This window comes from Chlorocebus sabaeus, chromosome 22 (genome assembly GCF_047675955.1).
Source record: "Chlorocebus sabaeus isolate Y175 chromosome 22, mChlSab1.0.hap1, whole genome shotgun sequence".
Taxonomy (NCBI): domain Eukaryota; kingdom Metazoa; phylum Chordata; class Mammalia; order Primates; family Cercopithecidae; genus Chlorocebus; species Chlorocebus sabaeus.
In genome coordinates, this window is record NC_132925.1 from 91,360,451 (window position 1) to 91,381,495 (window position 21,045).

The 21,045-nt window shown below is 48.1% G+C and overlaps 1 protein-coding gene across 4 annotated transcripts; it reads right to left on the reverse strand.

Annotated features, from left to right (window-relative positions):
• Nucleotides 1-53: 53 nt before the first annotated feature.
• ATRIP (ATR interacting protein) lies at nucleotides 54-20,796 on the reverse strand. Of its 4 annotated transcripts, none has more exons than XM_073010244.1 (14): nucleotides 20,440-20,790; nucleotides 17,045-17,178; nucleotides 14,695-14,865; nucleotides 12,175-12,293; nucleotides 8,029-8,186; nucleotides 6,228-6,320; nucleotides 5,771-5,900; nucleotides 4,889-5,578; nucleotides 1,826-1,962; nucleotides 1,575-1,666; nucleotides 1,049-1,129; nucleotides 625-877; nucleotides 320-353; nucleotides 54-223 (listed from the first exon to the last, which is right to left on the reverse strand). In XM_073010244.1, coding segments are annotated over exons 1-14 (2,340 nt in total). In that variant the 5' UTR covers nucleotides 20,687-20,790; the 3' UTR covers nucleotides 54-222. The 4 variants fall into 4 exon arrangements, with proteins under 4 accessions (XP_072866345.1, XP_072866344.1, XP_007982313.3 ...); XM_073010243.1 differs by having other exon boundaries at nucleotides 320-356; XM_007984122.3 differs by lacking the exon at nucleotides 320-353 and having other exon boundaries at nucleotides 20,440-20,796.
• Nucleotides 20,797-21,045: the final 249 nt, after the last annotated feature.

Here is a 21,045-nt window from a genome sequence, read left to right on the forward strand (position 1 = left end):
CCGCTCCACCCCTCCCACTCCGCCAAAAAGATTAGACTCAGGAAACAAGGCCAGCCGGTTCTCTGGGCAGTTCTTGCTGGTCACTGCTTTAATCAGTTGATGTGGTAAGGAAAGGAACGGTGCTGGTGCCACCATGTGGCTGGACGCTCAGGGCCTCAGCCACACTCCAACTCGGGGTCGTCCACATCGGTTTCCGCGGCACAGAGGTCATCCAGGGCTGCCTCTGAGACAAAAAGGAGAGGTTCTTGGTGAGGGCCCAAAGGTGCCAGGGCCTAGGGCAGGTCCCACCTCTCCTCCCCCAACGCCCGCAGGAACTAACCAGTCCCTTCCAGACCCAGGCCTTGCTCCCTCAGCTACTGCAAACAAAGTGATACAAAAGCAATTCAGACACAGGTATTTCTGGAAAAACTGTGGCTCTGCCAGGCACATTCAACAGATAGGAGCAAAAGGCAGCCCAATATGCTTGGAGAAGAACTGGGGCAGAAGATAAAGAAAATGACCCCAGTGCCGGAACAGGCTGTAGTGGGCAGGGGCCTGCCGAGGGGACGCCCAGGAATATGAGTTGTTGGGGAACCTCAGGGAGAAGCCGTGGGGGCTGGGCGGGAGGGCCTCTGGCAGGCTCACCTTCACAGTCGGTCACGTCAGGAAGCCCGCGGATGAGCATGCTGACCCCTGGCATCACCTGGTCATACTGATGCAGGACCTCCACACAGTGCATTATGAAGAGCTTGTCCTTCTGGGACAGGCCGTGCAGCAGCAGCACCGTGTCCCGCAGACAGCGCACTGTCCGCCTCTGCTGGTCAGTCCTTGGGGGCCCACCTGCCCTCCGCACTGTCAGCCACTGTCTATGCAACATCACCGTGAGCGCTCTGACCACCTGGGAGAGAGGGGGCACAGACTGAGGTCTGGTGCCACCATGGCCTGTACCCTAACAATCCATTCAGCCTAGCCACCTCAGGTGAGGGGGTTTGCAGTGGGGTCTACAGTCCTTGCACAGAGTCCCTTTACCACCCACAGAGCTGCCAGCTGTTGGCCCCTGCCTACTCACCTCTACATTACACTGGCAGTTGGAGCCAGTGACTAGGGGCAAGGGGCTCTGCACACCAAGCTTAGCCAGGAGCCACACCACCTAGAACAAGAACAGATCAGCTCCATCGTGGGCAGAAGGAGACCAGTCCCTGTGAGGGCTTTCTCAAGCTTCTGTAAGAGTTCACTTACTTCAGCAACTGCTTGTCTGCACAAATGGGGTCCAAGAAGTTGTGTGGGACCTTCCCAGGGCAGACCCAGGATGAGCACCCATGTCTCACCAGCAACCCACCTGCCTCCAGCCCCCCATCCTGCCCCCAAGCCCCAAAGCCAGGACAGGTTCAGTCATCAGGCAACTCTGCCAAGTCCTGTCTGCATTGCATCTGTGTAGTGCACAGCCCCCAAACTGAGTTTACCTCTTTAGTTGCTTGATAAACTCGTTACTAAAATGAACTAAAGCTCCTTTTCTCCCCAGTAGAAAGAGGAGATTCTGTCGGTTCTTAGGATGGGGTGGGGACAGTGTCCAGAAGGGGCTCTGGAGTTTTTACCTCTTGTTCCAGCTGGAGCCATTGTGTCTCTGAGGCCATTCTGTCAGGCCGTGATGTGATGTACATGTACAGCAGCAGCAGGAGGCAGTCTTCTGAAAAGGACAGTGCACCTCGAACTCAGGGTGCCCTTTCTCATGAAGAGCCTGGGCTACATGCTGCAGAAGCCCTCCGAGGCCCCTGACCCTGTCCCCACCCCAACACTTCCCTTGATCTGCAGGAGCAGTCCAGACGCCCGCCCCACCCTGCTTTACCCGAGTGGGAACAGAGCTGAGGTGCCAACTGGTCGTGGTCCGCCAGGAGGGAGAGGAGCTCAACAGCCAGCACCACACCAGGCAGGGGTGTCTCTGGGCTGAGGCACTTTGGCAGCACTTGGAACACACACTGGAACCTAAAAGACAAGGACCCAGAGACAAGTGACACTCCCCAACCACAGCTTCATAACCTACCCTCACATTCCACTAGAGGTAACAGAAAATTGAGCAAGGCAGTACGAACAGGTGAGTTGGTTCAGCCAGACTTGGGTTTCAGTGCTGGCCTGACCTCCACTTACTTGCTATGAAACTTGTTTCATGTGAACAAGCGGGCACTTCCACTGCAAGACTGCTGCAGCTGAGAGGACAGGCCCTCATCTGGCATAGCATCGCCCAGGAAGTGGGATGACCTCCTGGACCCGGGATGCCTGGCTTCCACATGCTCCCTAACAGGGATGCAGGTCCTAACTTAGGTGGGAGAGAAATGTTCTGTGCCCACAGAAGGATCGGCCAGGGCTCCACAAGTGATAAACATGGCCTTGGCTATAGTTGGATCTTATGAGACCTCTTGCAGGGCAAGAAAAACCATTTTCTCTACTTGTTAGAAAACGTATCTGCTGCCAGTAGGAGAATGTGCCTACTGTGGGGTGTGCGGGAGGGAGGAGTTCTGGGCACACTGCCACAGGTCTCAGGGGCAAAAGGAAAGCTATTACCAAGAAACCAAGCCCCAAGGCAACTGCTGCTGTTTGCTAAACCCACATAGCCTGGAGAAGCATGGTGGACTGGCCTGGTGGGTGGAGAGAAGAGCAATTCTGAAACACCCTGTGGGGACTGGCCAGGTGTGTACCCCTTCAGACATCTGCAGTTTCTGAGCACAGAAGGACAAGATATCCCTCAGTATGTCCTTAGGAAGTAAGGTCTCACTATGTGGGGTGAACTCACTTTAGAGCAAATCCTGCACAGCAGAGAAAAAGTTCAATGCTTTTTAGTTGCCAGGGTGTGCAGACCTTTGCGGGAAGCTGCAATTTAACATGGTTGTTACCTGGTTTCATTACTGGGCTGTAAGAGGCCCAATATCTGCCACTTGCAGAAGGTATTGCAAGGAAAATCCACCTTTATATACAACACAGTGGTTTCCAAGTTATTTTTTGATAGTGTAGTAACTTTTTTTTTTTGAAATGGAGTCTTGCTGTGTTGCCCAGGCTAGAGTGCAGTGGCGTGATCTCAGCTCACCGCAACCTCTGTCTCCAGGGTTCAAGTGATTCTCCTGCCTCAGCCTCCCGAGTAGCTGGGACTACAGGTGCCACTACACCCAGCTAATTTTTTGTGTTTTTAGTAGAGATGGGGTTTCACCGTGTTAGCCAGGATGGTCTCAATCTCCCGACCTCATGATCCACCCGCCTCGGCTTCCCAAAGTGCTGGGATTATAGGCGTGAGCCATCACGCCTGGCCCATAAGAACCTTTTTAAATGAAATTTTATGAAGAGCCCCAGTACATGAAATAGATAAGCACCCAGCCATGGCTGTGTTTTGAATGTCCCTGTGGACAAGCTCAACAGGAATGGAATAATGGTGTGTCTACCACCAGCAAAAACATGGTTTCTGGGATTCTTTTTTTTGAGATAGGGTCTCACTCTGTCACCTAGGCTGGAGTGCAGTGGCATGGTCATAGCTCACTGCCACCATGCCTGGCTAATTTAAAAAAAAAAAATTGTAGAGATAGAGTCTCGCTTTGTTGCCCATGCTGGTCTCAAACTCCTGGGCTTAAGTGATCCTCCCACCTTGGCCTCCAAAAGTGCTGAGATTACAGGCAGGAGCCACTGTGCCCAGCCTGGGATTCATTCATTTAACAATTATTAAACAAATAACCAAGACTGGGCCCAGTGGCTCACGCCTATAATCCCAGCACTTTGGGAGGCCAAGGCGGGTGGATCACCTGAGGTCAGGCATTTGAGACCAGCCTGGCCAGCATGGTGAAACCCTGTCTCTACTAAAAGTACAAAAATTAGCCGGGCGTGGTGGCAGGCACCTGTAATCCCAGCTTCTCAGGAGGCTGAGGCAGGAGAACTGCTTGAACCTGGGAGATGGAGGTTGCAGTGAGCCGAGATTACACCATTGCACTCCAGCCTGGGCAACAAGAGTGAAACTTCGTCTCGAAACAAAACCAAAAATAAACAAACAAAACAGCCACTATGAGCTGGGCCCCTGCTGGGCACTTGAGTGCTGGGTCTGCCTGATCCCACTGCCTACACTATACTGTGGTGCTGTGTCCAGCTCTGAGTACCACCTTTAGCATGGGCCAGACCAACCAAAAATATTCAGATGGAAACAGATCAGGAAACAGCAGTGCTGAGCTCAGAGATGAGATGGTTTCAGATATATTCAGCTGGTGGAATCATTCCAACATAGAAACTGGCCCTTTGGTAGAGTGCTGAGAGGGAGACTGGATTACTGGATGAGGGGATGGGCTGGCTGTGTTCACAGTTCTCCCCAATCTTGTGGCTCTGGAATCCCAAGGGAGGAATTTATGATCAGTGTTCATTTGCTAGGTTCACTGTAATACTACTACCCACAAACCGTAAGAGGAACACGCCACCCCAGATGCATGCTAAAGATGGGCACAATGACAGGCAGAGACTCCAGCAAGGTCAGCCTGTGGGCCGCAGATCCTCCCCACATCCTCTGCTTCCTTAGGGAACCCACTAAACTTCAACGTGCTTGTGATATATGGTCTTCACCTTACCCACATCTCAGGTTCAGAGGCCCCTTGTCTTAGCCCTTGTTCTGGGACAGGGCTCTCCTCCACAGAGGTTAGCAGCCTCCTTTAATCATGTGTGCCTTCTGCTTACCTGTTGTTCAGAGGCAGAATTAAACCAAATAAACCACTTCCTTGGTTCTCCCATTTGGTCCCACTTCCCATCACTTCAGAACTCCCTGAACCAGGCCTTAGAACTAACTAGTGTAGATAAGTCAAGATGTGAGCAAAGTACAAGAGACACGGGTTAGACCTTAACAGGTCAGGTGAGACCCACAAAGAATCATGACTCCTATGCTGCTTTATACCTGGGCAAGAAATCAGAGGAAGTGTTTTCGGCTAATTTCACCAAAACCTTAAGGCACTGGGTCAGGACACTGGCTTGAAGGTGACCTGTTGCTGCAGAAGAGAAAGCCAACAGGTGAAGAAGCATCTTCAACAGTGGGTGCTGTCCTTGGTCATCAGCAACCCCCCTTGGGGCTGAGGTCATATCTCCATCACTAAACCTGTGAACCAGGCTCCCATTTCCTTCCCCAGCAGCAGAATCTGCCTCAACTCGTGACAGTAATAGGGAGACCACTGCTCCACTGTGGCACACCAGGTGCTGAAGAATGCTAAGTGCAGTCACAGAGAAGCCTTCCAGGATGCACACTGAGTCCTCAGGGTTGATCTCTACCCCAGAGCTCACACGGGAGGAATGTGTCGGTGAGTCCCCAGGTGCTCCACTTCTCTTAGCAGCTGCCAAGTCCTGCAGGGCCTGGCAGTGTAAGCCGATGAAGAACTGTACAAGGGGGAGGAAATGCACGGCTCCAGGAAGCTGGCAGAGTGGGAAGGCCCTTCTGCCTCCCTCTGCTGGGTCTCCATCACGTGAGCACTCATTCCTGGCAACCAGATTCAGTCCAGTGAATGCCAGGTTCTGTGCTTCTCTCAGGGCTGAGAGGGAAAATGACCCATCCTGAGAACCTGTGGTCCTGAGGCCTGACATTCCAGCCAAGGTACTGGCAACAAACACAAAGAAAAATAGATAAGTGTGGGATGGAGATAAGGTCAAGGGCCCCAAACAGCTTGCCTGCCAAATTCTCCAGGCTCCCTGCCCTTCCCACAGACTTCCCAGGCTGGCCAGGGCCAGAAAGGAATTTGCTTCCAGGAAGCTCCTTCCCAAACAAGCTTTCCAGGAGTCTTATGCTTACCTGCCAAACCCTGGTGGCTGCAGGGGGGTGCCAGCAGGAGACTCAGAACTACTACTCAGGAGGTGGCACAGGCTTAGGGATGACCCTGGGATCAAAGGCTGCTTCAGGAGCAGGTTTATCAAAATGGAACCTGTGAAGACAAGGTGACTCTAGAAGGTTCTGACATGGGAGATCTTTTCTGTGGCCTCAGAAGGAAACAGTAAGGACTCTTTGGATGCCAACTGTCCTCTAAGTTGCCACTAAGCCCCAGGTGGATGCCTGTGGGTGCAGAAGGCTCTGGGACATACCTGCCTTTGGCCCTTTCCACTTTATAAAGTCTTCTGCTTAAGCCACATACTTTGACTTCCCTGGACTCCCTGAAGGACTGCCCAGGGCGCCGGTTCTCAGAGGCCTGGGCAATTCTTCTGCATATCACTCAGAGCCATGCAGGCCCCTGCAGAAGCAGGGATTCTGGTACCTTGAGTGTTTGATCTCTGTCTCCAGCTGTCAACAAAGCTTTTCTGGGCCTCTTGTTTTATGGAGTCACCTCTCAGACTGTGGGTCTTACTATCTGAAATGTGATAAAATGTAAATCAAAACTTGAGCACAAAAGCATGGGCATATTAGAAACTTTTACATGCAATGAGTTTAAAACACAGGCTGTTCTACTTCTTCCACCTTGGATCAAACAAGAGCCAAAGCAGCTCAAAAGCCCTGCATTTTTTACCTTTCTTATGTAAAACAGGAACTCATACAAGGAAAGGAAAAGAAAATCAAGCTGTTTGCCTCACTCAAAATGAGGCAATTAGATAAAACAGTAACCACTAACATTGACATGGTGCTTGTTATGTGCTAGACACTGTTCTAAGAGCTTTACACACAACAGCCCATTTGTTCCTCAGTGACCCTACAAGTAGTTATCATTAGCTCTGTTTTACATATAGGGAAACTGAGGCACAGAGACTAAAGGACTTGCCCAAATTACATAAGCCAGTAAGTAGCATTACTGGGACTCACATCCAGACTATTGGGCTCTACTGCCTGCTTGTAACACTACTGTACACTGCCACTTTAGCTGCTAGATTTCAAAAATGTAAGTGGGCTGCAGTTTCACAGAAGTGTGTAATGGCCAAGGATTTGAAAGGTTGATGGTAAAAAGAGCATCTGACATAGCAGTCTGAAAACCTACTGATGTTAGATTGTCTCTCTCAAAAAAACAGCAGCATCCCCTCAACCTGGACTGAGTTATAAAAACTCAAAAGCTGGACTACAAAAGGAAAACAGAGGCTGGGCATGGTGGCTCATGCCTGTAATCCCAGCACTTTGGGAGGCTGAGGTAGGTGGGTCACGAGGTCATGAAATTGAGACCATCCACGCCAACATGGTGAAACCCATCTCTACTAAAAATACAGAAATTAGCTGGGTATGGTGGTGTGCACCTAGTCCCAGCTACTCGGGAGGCTGAGGCAGAAGAATCACTTGAACCCAGGAGGCGGAGGTTGCAGTAAGCCGAGATCACGTCACTGCACTCCAGCCTGGTGACAGAGTGAGACTCCACCTCAAAGAAGAAGAAAAAAAAAAAAAAAAAAGAAAAACAGGTTCCTGCATACTACTGATGGTTTAAAAATATACCCACAACCATGATGGCAGGTGCCGGTAATCCCAGCTACTCGGGAGGCTGAGGCTGAAGAATCACTTGAACCCGGGAGGCGGAAGTTGCAGTGAGTCGAGATCGTGCCATTGCACTCCAGCCTGGGTGAGTGACAGAGTGAGACTCCGTCTCCAAAAAAACAAACAAACAAACAAAACCCACAAATGCTTTGACACACCTCCCTTCAAAAGGTATAGCTTGATTTCCCCTCCTTGAGTGAAGCCCAGACTCAGTGATTTGCTTCTAACAAACAGAATGTGGCAGAGGTGATGCTGTGTGACTAATGAGGCTAGGCCACAAAAGGACAGCTTCTGCCTGGCTCTCTCTCTCTCTCTGGATTTGCTGGCTTTAGAGGAAGCCACCCACCAGGTTATAAGGATACCCCGTATCCATGTGCAGAGGCCCATGTGGCAAGGAATTACACTGCCAGTCATGTGAGTGAGCCATCTTGAAATAGATCCTCCAGCTTAAGACAAGCTTTCAGTGATTCCAGTCCCTGCAGAGATTGTCCCCACTGTGCCCTGTCAGAATTGCTGATCACAGAAATTGGGAGAAAATAAATAACAATTGTTTTAAGCCACAAATTTGGGTAGTTTGTTATACAGCAATAGATGACTTATGGACTTACCCTCTCTGCCCACCAGAGGCTTGTATCCTGACTCTGTCTGGCAGGGGTGGGGAAGGGACATGTTAGCACTAAAAGACTCCTTTGTAGGAAAAGATGTTTTTCCAAATTGTGGAGAACATGCTTCTGGCCTTATAACCACAGAAGGGTTTTTCCTAGGACTGGAAAAAGTTAACTATGAAAGCAAAGTAATGATTCTACTAAAACAATTCAAAATACCTGGTTACAAAATTTCTAACAAACTTTAAACTTTTCATGTCTAGGTGTTTTAACCAAAGGTTTTATCTATTATGTCTACCATTCTTTGTCAGGGGAGCAGTGCAAAATTCCAGGCATTTGGTTTTCTTTTTTAAAAATATTTTTTTTTTTTTTTTTTTTTTTTTTTTGAGACGGAGTCTTGCTCAGTCTCCCAGGCTGGAGTGCGGTGGCGCGATTTCGGCTCACTGCAAGCTCCGCCTCCCGGGTTCTCGCCATTCTCCTGCCTCAGCCTCCCAAGTAGCTGGGACTACAGGTGCCCGCCACTACGCCCGGCTAGTTTTTCGTATTTTTAGTAGAGACGGGGTTTCACCGTGTTAGCGAGGATGGTCTCGATCTGCTGACCTCGTGATCCGCCTGTCTCGGCCTCCCAAAGTGCTGGGATTACAGGCGTGAGCCACCGCGCCCGGCAAAAATATTTTTAAATTTTAATTTCTCTATAGAGATGGGGTTTCGCTAAGTTACCCATGCTGGTCTGGAACTCCTGAACTCTAGTGATCCACCCACTTTGGCCTCCCAAAGTGCTGGGATTACAGGCATGATTCACCGTTACTGGCCAATTCCAGGCATTTTGATCCAAATCGTTGAAAAAGTTTTTTACTCATTTTTATATTTTTCTAATCATCCAAAAATATAATATTAGCCAAAATTCCTTTACTATTCTTTATTATCACTATTTCCAATTCCACCAAAACTTTTTTTTTTTTTTGAGACAGAGTCTTGCTCCGTTGCCCAGGCTGGAGTACAGTAGCATGATCATAGCTCACTGCAGCCTTGACCTCCTAGGCTCAAGCGATCCATCCACCTGTAATCCCAGCCTCCTGAGTAACTGGGATTACAGGCACACACCAACATGACCAGATAATTTTTTTTTTTTTTTTTTTTTTTGTGAGACAGCGTCTCACTCTGTTGCCCATGCTGGAGCCCAGTGGCACAATTATGGCTCACTGTGGCCTCGACCTCTTGGGCTCAGTGATCCTCCCACCTCATCCTTCTGAGTAGCACAGGGTCTACAGGTATGCAACCACCACATCTAGCTAACTTTTTATTCTTTCTAGAGATAGAGTTATTTCTAGAGATTGAGTTTCACCATGTTGCCTAGGCTAGTCTTGAACTCATGGGCTCAAATGATCAGCCTACCTCAGCTTCCTAAAATGCTGGGATTACGGGCGTGAGCCACCAGGGCCGGTAATTTTATTTTATTGTTTTTTTAGTAGCAGTGGGGTTTTGCTATGTTGCCCAGGCTGGTCTCGAACTCCTAGCCTTAAGCAATCTTCCTGCCTTAGCCTCCTGTGTAGCTGGGATTGCCTGTGTAGCTACCATGCCTGGTGCAAAACATCTTTTCAATGTGGAACAAACCGGTTTTTTTTTTTTCTGGGACGGAGTCTCATTCTGTTGCCCAGGCTGGAGTACAGTGGTGTGATCTTGGCTCACTGCAACCTCTGCCTCCAGGTTCAAGTGATTCTCCTGCCTCAGCCTCCCAGGTAGCTGGGATTACAGGCGCATGCCACCATGCCCAGCTAATTTTTATATTTTCAGTAGAGACAGGGTTTCACCATGTTGGCCAGGTTGGTCTCGAACTCCTGACCTCAAGTGATCTGCCTGCCTCAGCCTCCCAAAGTGTTGGGATTACAGGTGTGAGCCACTGCGCCCAGCCAATGTGGAACAAACGATTTTTTAATAGTCACAAGACTTCCAGGCTGGGCGTGGTGGCTCACACCTGTAATCCCAGTAATTTGGGAGGCTGAGGCGGATGGATCACCTGATGTCAGGAGTTCAAGAGCAGCTTGGCCAACATGGTGAAATCCCGTCTCTACTTAAAAAAAAAATACGAAAAAATACTAGCCTGGCGTGGTGGTGTGTGCCTGTAATCCCACCTACTTGGGAGGCTGAGACAGGAGAATCACTTGAACCTGGGAAGTGGAGGTTGCAGTGAGCTGAGATCATGCCACTGCACTCCAACCTGGGCAACAGAGCGAGACTCTGTTTCAAAAAAAAAACTTCCAATAGAATGCAAAGACTTTAAATAGAAAAAGGGTTATCAAAATAAGTATCAAAATTTTGATAAACCTATTAAGTATGTTGAAAACTGAGCAACTTCTCAGTGCTAATGTCTTTATGTTAGAGAAGCAGTGTTAACCCTCTGATCTGATCATATAATGCTGAGGTCTTTCTGTTACTGATGTGTGAAGAGGATCCCCTCAGCTCTCTTATGTGGACAATGCAAGGCATGGAGAGTTCAGTGTCACACACTGCCCATTATGAGCAAAGGCAGCAGAATGTTCAAAACCAGAAGATGCCCTGACACTGTTCAAATCTCAAGGCTGGGCCAGGCACAGTGGCTCATGCTTGTAATCCCAGTAGTTTGGGAAGCCCAGGCTGGCAGATCATTTGAGTCCAGGAGTTTGAGACCAGCCTGGCCATGATGAAACCCCATCTCTAAAAATACAAAAAGTAGCCAGGTGTGGTGGTGCATGCCTGTAATCCCAGCTACTTGGGAGGCTGAGGCAGGAGAATCACTTGAATTCGGAAGGTGGAGACTGTAGTGAGCCGAGATCACACCATTGCACCCCCGCCTGACAGAGTGAGACTCCATCTCAAAACAACAACAACCACAACAACAAAAAACCACAGCACATTTCAAGGCTGATACTGATAGTGCCAGACATCTCTGTAAGGCAGAGGGCAGGACAGATCATTAACAAATTGAGGCCAGGCACGGCGGCTCATGTCTGTAACTCAGCACTTTAGGAGGCCAAAGTGGGAGGATTGCTTGAGCCCAGGAGTTCAAGATCAGCTTGAGCAACATAGTGAGACCCCGCCTCTGTATAAAAACAAAACAAGGCCGGGCTTGGTGGCTCACGCCTGTAATCCCAGCACCTTGGGAGGCCGAGGCGGGTGGATCACGAGGTCAGGAGTTTGAGATGAGCCTGGCCAACATGGTGAAACCTCATCTCTACTAAAAATACAAAAATTAGCTGGGCGTGGTGGTGTGTGCCTGTAGTCCCAGCTACTCAGGAGGCTGAGAGAGAATTTTTTGAACCCAGGAGGTGGAGGTTGCAGTGAGCTTGAGATTGTACCACTGTACTCCAGCCTGGGTGACAAAGTAAGACTCTGTCTCAAAAAAAAAAAGAAAAACAAAAAAGTTGAGCACATCTGACCACAAAGAATGGGGCTGTTGGACAAGGGTCCCCAGACAGCAAATAAGAAAAAATATTCCAAGTAGCTGGAACTAAAATACACTCATGCTTGCAACAAAATCAGTTAAACAAATTACATAAAAGTAAAGACTGGCCCACCCCCAAAATTTGGAGATCATTTCTCCAGGTCTTTCTTTCTTTTTTTTTTTTTTTTTGAGACAGAGTCTCGCTCTGTCACCCAGGCTGGAGTGCAGTGGCGTGATCTCAGCTCACTGCAAGCTCTGCCTCCCAGGTTCATGCCATTCTCCTGCATCAGTCTCCTGAGTAGCTGGGACTACAGGCACCCGCCACCATGCCTGGCTAATTTTTTTGTATTTTTAGTAGAGACAGGGTTTCACCGTGGTCTCAATCTCCTGACCTCGTGATCCGCCTGCCTTGGCCTCCCAAAGTGCTGGGATTACAGGTGTGAGCCACCACACCTGGTCCGTTTTTCCAGGTCTTTCTGGTCTGGAGGAATTATGTTTGTAAAGTGCCATATAGCGGCAGCATTTCTAGAGTATGGGCCTTTATGCTGTGATGTCTCAAACCATGCAAGCTTCATCTAAACCACCTCTGAATCCTTCAGGAAAAGAGGATCTCTGTCCAGGTGGCAGGGTGTAAATGACCTTCATTTAGGACCGGCCTGACATTGTTATGCAGATTGTTTACTAAATAATGCAAAACTGAACTATCCCTCCTCCAGCACCATCATTACCTGACATGGGAAACAGAGGGAGCAGCCAGTTTATTTGCGCGTTCACTGGTCTGGAGCTTTGTCCTTAATTCATTCATCTCTGCATCTTTAAACTGGAGTTCAGACTGCAATGATTGGAGCTGGAAGGCAAAAGAAACATGCTTGTAGTGGCCCCATCATATACACAAAAATATCTCCGGGCTTCAAAATCACAAGCCAGTAAAAGACAAACAATGAAAAAATACATATGAAAGTCTGCTGTGACATAAACGTCCTAAAATATCAAACATTAGCTTTCTTTCTGAAAGACAATATGGTGCTCTAAAAAGATAATGGACTCTAACTATTATAAGGGTAGTTTGTGAGGGTTCAAATACCAGCCCTGGCTGGGTGTGGTGGCTCAGGCCTGTAATCCTAAGCATTTTGGGAGGTTGAGGCAGGAGGATCATTTGAGTCCAGGAGTTCGAGACCAGCCTGGGCAAAATAGCAAGACACTGCCTCTACAAAAAATTTAAAAAATAAAAAAAAGAATTAAATACCAGCCCACCATTTACTAAATGTCTTTGAACTCTAGCTTATTTGAAACATAAAATGCCTGTCTTCATCATCGTTGGGAGGATTAAGCAGAACGATGAGTGTAAAACACTCAGCACAGAGCTTGGTAAGGGGCTGTATGTCAGCGGTAACATACTGACCTTTATTAACCAATGCAATGGTGCACAATTCCAGGTCTTCTTCAAAGTTTGGGCAGAGTATTTGAAATAGTTTACCAAGACACTGTGCAGTATAGAGACAGCTGCTGCTCTGGCCTGCAGGTGCCACACCCAACAGTAACTGCCATCATTCCCCAAGCACACTCTGTGCCAGGCCCAGCACCAGACACAGTAAGTGCAAGAACGTGTGAGTCTCCCAACAACCTTTCTGGTTATGTTTTGGAACAGATAAGGGAAATGAGCCATGGAGCTTAAGTTATTACCTGGAGATCACCGCTAATGTGTGATGAAGCCTGGATTCAAATTCAGGTTTGTCTGACTGCAAATTCCTTGCTCTTCATCACTTATACAGAAAGTTAACTATTGTGGTTAGTGTTGGGCACAGGTAAGTTCTTAAAGTTTGCTAAGTTTGCTGAATGAAACAATGAGAGAATAAGATCCCATGTCCTTGAGACTGAAGCATGGGGAAGTGCTGAGGGAAAGTTGTGGTAGGTACTGGATACCTACTGTTTTTCTTTCCAGAATAGCATTTTCCTCTCCCTGAGAAACAGGCTAGGCATGGTGGCTCATGCCTGTAATCTCAGCACTTTGGGAGGCCAAGGTGGGAGGACTGTGTGAGCCCAGGATTTTGAGAACAGCTTGGGGAACATAGCAAGACCCCGTCTGTACCAAAATTTAAAAATTAGCTGTGCCTGGTGGTGTGTGCCTGTAGTTCCAGCTACCTGGGAGGCTGATGGGGGAGGACTGCTTGAGTCTGAGAGGTCAAGGCTGCAGCAAGCTGTGATTGCACCACTGCACTCTAGCCTGGGCAACAGAGTGAAACCCTGGACCTTGTCTCAAAAAAAAGAAAAAGAAAAAAGAAAAAAAAAATCAGTAATTTCTCTACCTCTGACTATTTTATTAGAATGAGAGCTGTCATTTTTTTTGCTTTTGGTTACGGCAATTGGCCAGGGACAGACACTTAAGTTAGACCAATCAGAGCCTTTCTCAGAATTTTAAAACTTGCAATAAGGAAGCCAAAGTCTTTTTTTGAGACAGGGTCTCGCTCTGTTGCCCAGGCTAGAGGATAATGGCATGATCGTGGCTTACTGCAGCCTCAACCTCCTGGGCTCAAGCAATTCTCCCACCTCAGCCTCCTGAGTAGCTGGGACTACAGGTGCACACCACCATGCCTGGATGATTTTGTTAATTTTTTCATTTTTTTTTTTTTGTAGAGATGAGGTCTCACCAGTTGCCCAGGCTGGTCTCGAACTTCTGGCTCAAGTGATCCTCTCACCTCAGCCTCCCAAAGTGCGGGATTACAGGTGTGGGCCACTGCACGTGGCCTTAAGTCTTAATTCTGCTCTGTATTTACAAAATATGAGCCCAGGAGCTTCTGGTGAACACACCCTCTACCATAATGATAGAGCCTTTTTATAGCATAGAGAATAAAAATGTCCTGGCAAGATTTAAGTCATTTAAGGCCCCAGCACACCCCTGTTCTTCCAAGACTTGGATATGGAAGCCAATACATTTCCTTTTAGCCTAAGCTAGGTCAGTTGAGTTTCTGATCTAGCAAAAGAGCCCTAATGTAAGCCTGTTTCTAGAAATGCTAAGCTAGTTATTCATTCCCGCCAAGACCAACTACCACAGCAAAATAGAGTTTCACCTAAATCCCTTTCCAAAACATATCCAGACACTAGAAGAAGAGTGCTTGGCAATTAGATGATAGCAGAAAGTATTTAAGATAAACAAATGTTGAAATCTCCCTGGAAGATTTACAGGCAACCCTGGTCAAAGGAACTCAGTGGGCAGGAAAAGCTGGTGCAAAACAAATGCTCTGGGTCACCTTTTTGGAGAATTCCTTTTCTTTGTCACTGAGTGCTTGGGTTTTTTCTTGCTCAAGAAGAAAATGTGATCTTCTCTGTTCCTCTAGAACGGATTCCGTCTGATGTAGTGAGTCTCGCAAAATTTTAATTTCTCCATTCTTAATGAGAACTTCTTCTTCCATTACTTTCATCTGTAAATACCAAATTAATCTCGTGAAAACTTTGTAAGAGAAAACTACTTATGTACTTTGTTTTAACATGTAGTTGGGGAGATGGAGAAAGCACAGGAAAAACATATCCTACAGACAAATGAGTACTCAAAATATATCCACAGCAACCAGATGTCACCATGGTCTGCTAGGCCTGTTCATGGGACAGCTGATATTCATCAAGACAGCTTAAGGATACACTTGTCACTCATGCATGCAGGTTCTTTTTGCCAGGGAGGGGGATTGGGTTGCTTAGGCTGGAATGCTGTGGCACAATCATAGCTCAATGTAACCTCGAACTCCTGGGCTCAAGTGATCCTCTCACCTCAACCTATTGAGTAGCTAGGACTATAAAGCATGTGCCACTAACCTGGCTAATTCTCACTTTTATTTGTAGAGACAGGGTCTCATTGTATTGCCCAGGCTGGTCTTGAACTCCTGAGTTCAAGCAATTCTCTCACCTTGGCCTCCCAAAGTGCTGGTATTACAGGCATGAGCCACCTTGCCTGGCCAGATTCCTTTTTTTTTTTTTTTTTGAGACTGAGTCTCGCTCAGTTGCCCAGGCTGGAGTGCAGTGGCGCGATCTCGGCTCACTACAAGCTCCGCCTCCTGGGTTCACGCCATTCTCCTGCCTCAGCCTCCCCAGTAGCTGGAACTACAGATGCCCGCCACTACGCCTGGCTAAATTTTTTTTGTATTTTTAGTAGAGACGGGGTTTCACCATGTTGGCCTGGATGGTCTCGATCTCCTGACGTCGTGATCCGCCCGTCTCAGCCTCCCAAAGTGCTGGGATTACAGGTGTGAGCCACCGTGCCCGGCTTTTTTTTTTTTTTTTTTTTTTTTTTTTGAGACGGAGTCTTGCTCTGTCTCCCAGGCTGGGGTGCAGTGGCCGGATCTCAGCTCACTGCAAGCTCCGCCTCCTGGGTTTACGCCATTCTCCTGCCTCAGCCTCCCAAGTAGCTGGGACTACAGGCGCCAGCCACCTCACCCGGCTAGGTTTTTGTATTTTCTAGTAGAGATGGGGTTTCACCGTGTTAGCCAGGATGGTCTCGATCTCCTGACCTTGTGATCCGCCCGTCTCGGCCTCCCAAAGTGCTGGGATTACAGGCTTGAGCCACCGTGCCCGGCAAGCTTTCTTTTTTTTTTTTTCTTGAGACGGAGTCTCTCTGTTGTCGCCTAGGCTGGAGTGTGATGGCACGATCTCGGCTCTGCAACCTTCACCTCCTGGGTTCCAGCCTGCCTTAGCCTCCCGAGTAGCTGACCTATTACAGGTGCCCGCCACCACGCCCAGCTAATTTTTGTATTTTTAGTAGAGACAGGTTTTCACCATGTTGGCCAGGCTGGTCTCGAACTCCTGACCTCAGGTGATCCACTGGCCTCAGCCTACCAAAGTGCTGGGATTACAGGTGTGAGCCACCATGCCTAGCTGGATTCTTTAGGCTCTAAGAGGCATTAACAATCTGGGTCAGCTGGGTGTGGTAGCTCATGTCTGTAATCTCAACACTTTGGGAGGTTGAGGCCAGGAGTTTGAGACCAGCCTGGCTAGAATGGTGAAACTCTGTCTCTACTAAAAATACAAGAATTAGCTGGGCATGGTGGTGCACACCTGTAGTTCCAGCTACTCCAGAAGCTAAGGCATGAAAATCGCTTAAAACCAGAAAGCAGAGGTTGCAGTGAGCCGAGATTGTGTCACCGCACTCCAGCCTGGATGACAAACTCCATCTCAAAAAAAAAAAAAAAAGATCTGGGTCACATACTTTGCACAACTAAAATTCCACATTATATTCCTGGTTTTCTTAGGGACCTACAGATGGTGATATGAAGGGTGTCTGCTTTCTTGCAAAGCTGCTAGTGAAAATAGCAACCATTATGAAGTTGTGTTCTTCACATGAAGATATATGCTATAAATTCGTCTCAGTACCCTAAGTTTGTATCTCTTTTTGGATCTGGTATACAGTGTTTTTCTTCTTGCCTTTGCCATTAGGAATCTCACGATTTAGTTTCTTTCAGCCTAAACTTTCTGGCTGTCTTTCCCTAGTCTTCTCCCATGTCATAGGGATGAATCTAGACACTTTTACAACTTTTGTATATTTTACTGTACATGCTCTTAAACACATAAGTGAATGAATTAGCTACAAAAACAGCAAGTTAAGTCACTTACCTTTTCTTTCAGTTCTTTGTATTGTGCTTGAAGTACCTCTAATTCAAAATTATCTTTAATTGGAACACTTTCTCTGTTTTTCCCCGCAGGATTTTTTGACATGCCATCTAATAATCTGTGGACCTTATGATCACCTGTAAAAAACAGTTCCATATACATTTCAGGACCCAATATTTTCCCACTTTCACCAGAAAATGCTGAAAATATCCACTTTTTTTTTTTTTTAAATAGGGTCTTGCTCTGTCACCCAGGCTGGAGTGCAGTGGTGTGATCACTGCTCACTGCCACCTTGACCTCCTGGGTTCAAGTGATCCTCCTGCCTTAGCCTCCTATGTAGCTGGGACTACAGGTGTGTGCCACCATGCCTGGCTAATTTTTTTTTTTTTTTTTTTGTATTTTAGTAGAGATGGCGTTTCACCATGTTGGCCAGGCTGGTCTTGATTTCCTGTCCTCGTGATCCGCCCGCCTCAGCCTCCCAAAGTGCTGGGATTACAGGTGTGAGCCACTGTGCCCGGCTGCCTGGCTAATTTTAAAATTCTTTGTAGAGATGGGGTTTTTTTCCTTATGTTGCCCAGGTTGGTCTTGAACTCCTGGGCTTAAGCAATCCTCCTGCCTTTGCCTCCCAAAGTGCTGGGAAGAATTACTCTTGAAAGCAAAGCAGAGAAAGACCTAGTAAGCAATATAGGTGTTTTTCAACCTAAGAACATGGTTCAAACTCATAAATGATCCTTCTTTTTTTTTTTTTTTTTTTTTTTTTTGAGACGGAGTCTTGCTTTGTTGCCCAGGCTGGAGTGCAGTGGTGTGATCTCAGCTCACCGCAACCTCCACCTCCCAGGTTCAAGCGATTCTCGTGCCTTACCCTCCTGAGTAGCTGGGATTACAGGCATGTGCTACCAGGCCTGGGCAATTTTTATATTTTTAGTAGAGATGGGGTTTCACCATATTGGCCAGCCTGGTCTCAAACTCCTGGCCCCAAGTGATCAGCCCGCGTCGGCCTCCCAAAGTGCTGGGATTACAGGCATGAGTCACCACACCGGCTGAAACTCATAAATGATCCTTCTAAAACAACAGATCCTGTTACTCTTTCCCTATCCTTCATCCAATTCCAAGAGTCTCATCTAAAGTCTGAGGAGATCTCATTGGCCAGAACTCAATGATCTATTTATTATTCAATAATAGTTACTGGCCAGGCGCAGTGGCTCAAGCCTGTAATCCCAGCACTTTGGGAGGCCGAGACGGGCGGATCACGAGGTCAGAGATCGAGACCATCCTGGCTAACACGGTGACACCCCGTCTCTACTAAAAAATACAAAAAACTAGCCGGGCGAGGTGGCAGGCGCCTGTAGTTCCAGCTACTCTGGAGGCTGAGGCAGGAGAATGGTGTGAACCCGGGAGGCGGAGCTTGCAGTGAGCTGAGATCCGGCCACTGCACTCCAGCCTGGGCGACAGAGCGAGACTCCGTCTCAAAAAAAAAAAAAAAAAAAAAAAAATAGTTTACTGACCACATACAATATGCCAGGCATGTTAGGCTCTACAGATACAATGGCGAGCAAAATTAATACTGTCCTTACACTCACAGAGCTTAAAAGACATTTGACAAATAATCACACAGATAAATGGAAAATTATAACTGTGATTAAGAACTGCAGAGAACAAATACAGGAAAGTCTGTAATATGACAGCAATCTGACTTATGTGGGATGACTGGAACATTTCCCTAGGGAAGACTTGAAGGAGCTGAGAGCTGAAGGACAAGTAGGAATTAACCAGATAAGTGGAGATGAATGAATGGAAAGTATACTCAATGTACAAAGAAAGAACAATGTATAAAGTTCCTGTATTGTAAAGAAGCAGAGAGAATTCAAAGAAAGTTAGTGCAGCCAGAACCCAGAGAGTGAGAAAGGGCCAAATCAGGCTGGGCTTTGCAGGCCATGTTAAGGATTTTGGTCTTTACACTAGAAGTGGGAAATTATTAAAGGGCTTTCATTAGGGGTGTTCATAGCTGGGTGTGGTGGCTCACGCCTGTAACCCCAGCACTTTGGGAGGCAAAGGCAGGTGGATCACCTGAGGTCAGGAGTTTGAGACCAGCCTGGCCAACACAGCAAAATCCCGTCTCTACTAAAAATACAAAAATTAGCTGCGCGTGGTAGCGGGCACAAGTAATCCCAGCTACTTGGGAGGCTGAGGCTACTAGGGAGGTTGAGGCAGTATCGCTTGAACCTGGGAGGTGGAGGCTGCAGTGAGCCAAAATGGCACCACTGCACTTCAGCCAGGGTGAGAGAGTGAGATCTCAAAAAAAAAAAAAAAAAGGAAAAAAAAATAGGGGTGTTCATGCATATAAGATAATAGTTATGTATATAAGATAACAGCCAGATTTGAGTTTTGAAAAGATCACTCAGAATGTAATGTGAAGCCTCACTTGCAGGGAGTCAAGACTGGAAACGGGAAACCAATTTAGCAGACTATTGTTCAAGGGAGGACTCATGGCAGCATAGATCAGGTAGTTGGTAGAAGTGATAAGAGTCCAGAGAAGGATTAAGAAGGTAAGCTTGACAGGCTTTGCAATGAAATTAGATGTAGAGTCAAGGAAAGGCGAAGAGTCGCCTTGTGCCACTGGATGGAGAGTGGTGCTAGTTACTTCCTTGTGGTCATCATTCTCTGAATGTCTGCTTTGCCGGCACCATGCTAGAAATGCTGGAGGAGGACTGGGTTTCCAGGAAATGATCGTGTTGAGTTTAAGGTGCCTTGAGACACCCAAGTACAGATGCAAGGTGCACTCAAAACCTTTCTCCTTCTGGGAGTCCTCAAGACTTCACTCATTCCTCAACTAGCATGTAAGCTCCATGAAGGACAGTTTTTGTATTTTGTTCATTGTTAGCTCAGTTGCAGTTCCTCACGTTTGGGCACCTAGCACAGTTTACTGGTTGTATAAAAGAATAAATTTATTTCATCTCTTGCCTGTGTCAGACTCCTCCCACGCTAACACTGCCCAAGGGAGACAGTGGGCTTCATAAGATCTAAAGCCGCTCAAACTTGTCACAAGAATGGGTCCTCATGCATGGGTAGTGATGGTTCTGATGGTGGTGGTAGGTGTGTTCCAAGGATCTCTGCTTAGAACCAAGAACCAAGAACCAAGTGGCCTAAACTTTAGAAAATAAAGTAAAATGTCAACTTAGCGTTCTGTGTTTCAAATCTGCTGTATGACCTGGCTAATTTATTTCCCCCTAAAATCAAAGGACCTTCTGGAAGACAACCGCTGCTTAAATCAGAGTGTTCCCATATTTTAAAAAGGCGAAAGGGCAGTGCTGGCCGCGAGGTTCCGAAGCCACAGCCATCAAGGCTATCTGGCACGGTCTGCAACTCCCTCCGAGAAAAAGGCCGCGAGGAGCACTCACTGGACACGTGCTGAGCCGCGGCCGGACATTGGCTCAGGGCCTGTGACGCGAGGGTGTCAAGCTCCTCCAGGTCGTCGGCAGTGAAGTCCCCATGCGCGCCAAACGGGTCGTCAGGGTCCGGGGCAGCGGCCGCGGAGAAGCCCCGGGCCCGCTTGCTAGGGGGGTGCCCGGTGCCCGGCGGCGGGCCGGGGCGAGGCGCCGGGGGCTCGCTCCGCCTCTTGCTGCCTGGCGCGGAGGTCCCCGCCATGCTTTCCGCTCACCCCAAGTATCCGACAGCTACAAGCCAGACTCGCCTACCGCCAGGCCCGAGAACTGGACCAACCGCCCGCGTGCCGCGACTTGCCTCCACAGCGAGTGCCCCGCCCCTAGCCCAGGGGCCAATCAGCTGGCAGGCGGAGGGCGCGGGAGAATGACGAAAGTCCCAGCGCGCCGCCAAACCCGGCCCTGCCGGGTGTTCAGAGGTCCACGGCTGGAATTCGGCAGGTTTGCTGCAAGGACTCAGTGGCGCACGACCGGTTACCGTAGGCGCGGGTCGGAGGCGCACCAGCTCCGCCTCGCGGGTGGCTTTACGCTCTCTCCCTGGCACTCTGTGGAGGAGGGCTGCGC